This window comes from Manis pentadactyla, chromosome 7 (assembly GCF_030020395.1).
Source record: "Manis pentadactyla isolate mManPen7 chromosome 7, mManPen7.hap1, whole genome shotgun sequence".
NCBI lineage: Eukaryota > Metazoa > Chordata > Mammalia > Pholidota > Manidae > Manis > Manis pentadactyla.
This window is the reverse complement of record NC_080025.1, coordinates 102,245,688-102,248,840: the sequence shown is the minus strand read 5'-3', so window position 1 is coordinate 102,248,840 and position 3,153 is coordinate 102,245,688. Positions and strand designations below refer to the sequence as shown.

General features: G+C 36.3%; 1 protein-coding gene across 1 annotated transcript; it reads right to left on the bottom strand.

Moving 5' to 3' along the window:
• Window positions 1–1,825: 1,825 nt before the first annotated feature.
• Window positions 1,826–2,875, bottom strand: LOC118918577 (S-formylglutathione hydrolase-like). Its single transcript, XM_057504614.1, has 2 exons — window positions 2,691–2,875; window positions 1,826–2,573 (listed from the first exon to the last, which is right to left on the bottom strand). The coding sequence occupies exons 1-2, from the start codon at window positions 2,844–2,846 to the stop codon at window positions 1,881–1,883; spliced, it is 849 nt and encodes a 282-aa protein (XP_057360597.1). The 5' UTR covers window positions 2,847–2,875; the 3' UTR covers window positions 1,826–1,880.
• Between the last annotated feature and the right edge of the window lie 278 nt (window positions 2,876–3,153).

Genomic DNA, 3,153 nt, shown 5'->3' with positions numbered 1-3,153 from the left:
TTCTTGAAAAGTCTGGCTAGGTGTTTATCTATTTGTCTTCTCAAAGAACCAGTTCTTGGTTTCATTAATTTTTTCTATTGTTTTATTCTTCTCAATTTTATTTATTTCTGCTGTGATCTTTATTATGTCCCTCTTTCTACTGACTTTGATCCTCATTTGTTCTTCTTTTTCTAGTTTCATTAATTGTGAGTTTAGACTGTTCATTTGGATTGTTCTACTTTCTTGAGATAGACCTATGTTGCTATATACTTTCCTCTTTGAACTGCCTTCACTGTGTTCCACAAAAGGTGGAGTTTTGAGCTGTTGTTTGCATTTGTCTCCATATATTGCTTGTTCTCTGTTTAGATTTGGTGATTGATCCACTGATTATTTAGGAGCATGTTGTTAAGCCTCCATGTGTTTGTGGGCTTTTTTGTTTACTTTGTGCAGTTTATTTCTAGTTTCATACTTTTGTGATCTGAGAAGTTGGCTTGTACAATTTCAATATTTTTGAATTTACAGAGGCTCTTTTTGTGGCATAGTATATGATCTGTTCTTGAAAATGTTCCATGTGCACTTGAGAAGAATGTGCATCCTGTTGCTTTTGGGTGCAGTGTTCTGCAGATGTCTGTTTAAGTCCATCTTTTCTAATGTGTTGTTCAGTGCCTCTGTGTCTTTACTTATTTTCTGATTGGTTGATCTGTTTTTTGGAGTGAGCAGTGTGTTGATGTCTCCTAAAATGAATGTGTTGCACTCTATTTCCCCCTTTAATTATGTTAGTATTTGTTGCACATATTTGGGTGCTCCTATGATGGGTGCATAGATATTTATAGTGGATATATCCTCTTGTTGGACTACACCTTTATCTTTATGTAATGCTCTTCTTTGTCTCTTGTTACTTTCTTTGTTTTGAACTCTATATTATCTGATATAAATAAACTTCAACTCCTGCTTTTTTCTCCCTATTGTTTGCCTGAAATATCTTTTTCCTTCCCTTCACTTTGTCTGTGTATGTCTTTGGATTTGAAGTGAGTCTCTTGTAGGCAGCCTATAGATGGGTCTTGATTTTTTGTCCATTCTGTACCTCTATGTCTTTTGATTGGTGCATTCAGTCCATTTACATTTAGGATGCTTATAGATAGATATGTACTTATTACCATTGCAGGCTTTGGATTCTTGGTTACCAAAGGTTCAAAGGCAGCTTCTTTACTATCTAACAGTCTAACTTAACTTGCTTACCAAGCTATTATAAACATAATCTAAATATTCTTTTTTTTTCTCCCTTCTTTTTCTTACTCCTCCATTCTTTATATATTAGGTGTCATATTCTGTACTTTTTGTATATCCACTTGACTGAATTTGTGGGTAGCTGATTTAATTTGCATTTGCTTAGTAATTAATTGATCTACTTCCTTTACTGTGGTTTTATTTTCTCTGGTGACAGCTATTTAGCCTTAGGAGCACTTCCATCTAGAGCAGTCCCTTTAAAATACACTGTAGAGATGGTTTGTGAGAGGTAAATTCCCTCAATTTTTGCTTATCTGGGAATTGTTTAATCCCTACTTTAAATTTAAATGATAATTTTGTCATGTAGTGTATTCTTGGTTTGAGGCCCTTCTGTTTCATTGCATTAAATACATCATGCCACTCCCTTCTGGCCTATAAGGTTTCTGCTAAGAAATCTGATGATAGGCTGATGAGTTTTCCTTTGTAGGTGACCTTTTTTCTTTCTCTGCCTGCTTTTATTTTATTTTATTTTTTTTCAGGTTTATATATTTATTCAGGTGATTCAAACATCAGTGAAGCATTTTAGCATTATGAAATCCAATGTTTGAAATCTTTTTTCCCTGCAGTTTTATTTATTATAGTTTTATAATCTTGAAGAGACTCTCTTAAGTTTTTTATGCATTCAGGTATTTTGCATGATGTCTGATGTGATCAGTAATAAAGGTTGCAATGAAGTAGTAACTATGATTGTAACCCTCTTGTAATCTAAAAACAACAGGGATTTTCTTTTCTGTACAGGCAGCTATGAAGTTATCAGGCAATAATTGTCCATCAGAAAGAAACTGGTCATCTTTTCCTTGATCAATCAGTATGTCCAGCTGAGAACCTGGATAGGACTTCACAAGATGGGTAGCATCATAAACCTTCCACTTATTTTGATCTGTTCCCAAATATCCACTAAAGGCTTTTTTGCCCCAAGGACAGAGCACTGGGTTGCAAATTGGAGCAAATGCTGACACAGATTTGTATTTTCCAGGATTCTTCAAAGCACAAATCAGAGCTCCATGTCCTCCCATGGAGTGGCCAAAAATAGACATCTTTTGAGGGTCCACTGGAAAACTGGTATTTATGAGTTGGGGAAGCTCCTTCATTACATAAGAGTACATTCTGTATTTAGTTTTCCACGGATCTTCAGTGGCATCCACATAAAACCCAGCACCAGTGCCAAAGTCCCAGCTTTCATCTTCGCCTTTAATATTGCAGCCACGGGGACTGGTATCTGGAGCAATGATAACAAGGCCATGTTCTGAGGCAGCTTGATGATAACCAGATTTTGATATAAAATTTTGTTCTGTGCAAGTTAAACCTTTTTTCAAAAATCAAGCCTTAATTTCCAAGGTCTATCTTCAGCATCTAAGGCAACTGTCCTTGGTACTTCTGATCTGAATTATTATTTTTTTAACCAAAACCAAGACTTTAGTAGCAGACAGCCAATACAGTGCAGGACATTTTCCAGTTTCTGCCTTTGGTGGTAAGTAGATAGCGAATTTCATCTTGCAGTTCAGTTCAATACTGTCATGTTCAAAAACTTTCTGCAATCCCCCAAAACACTTGTTGCTGGAAATCTGTTTCAATGCCATTCTTCCCTTAGTAGTGAAGATTAATCTCATTAATTTCTAAAGAATTAGTGCATTTACATGTCTAAGTACTACTTGTTTTCTTGTAAGCACCAAAGGGTAGACGATCTCCAGCGGCTACGGAGAATGGAGTCGTGGGCCTGGAAGCTCCGCCTGCTTTTAATACTCTGTCCTTGTCCTTGATCTTTGCCATTTTAATTATTATATGTCTTGGTGTTGTCCTCCTTGGGTCCCTTGTGTTGGGAGATCTGTGCACTTCCATGGCCTGAGAGACTATTTCCTTCCCCAGATTTGGGAAGTTTTCAGCAAT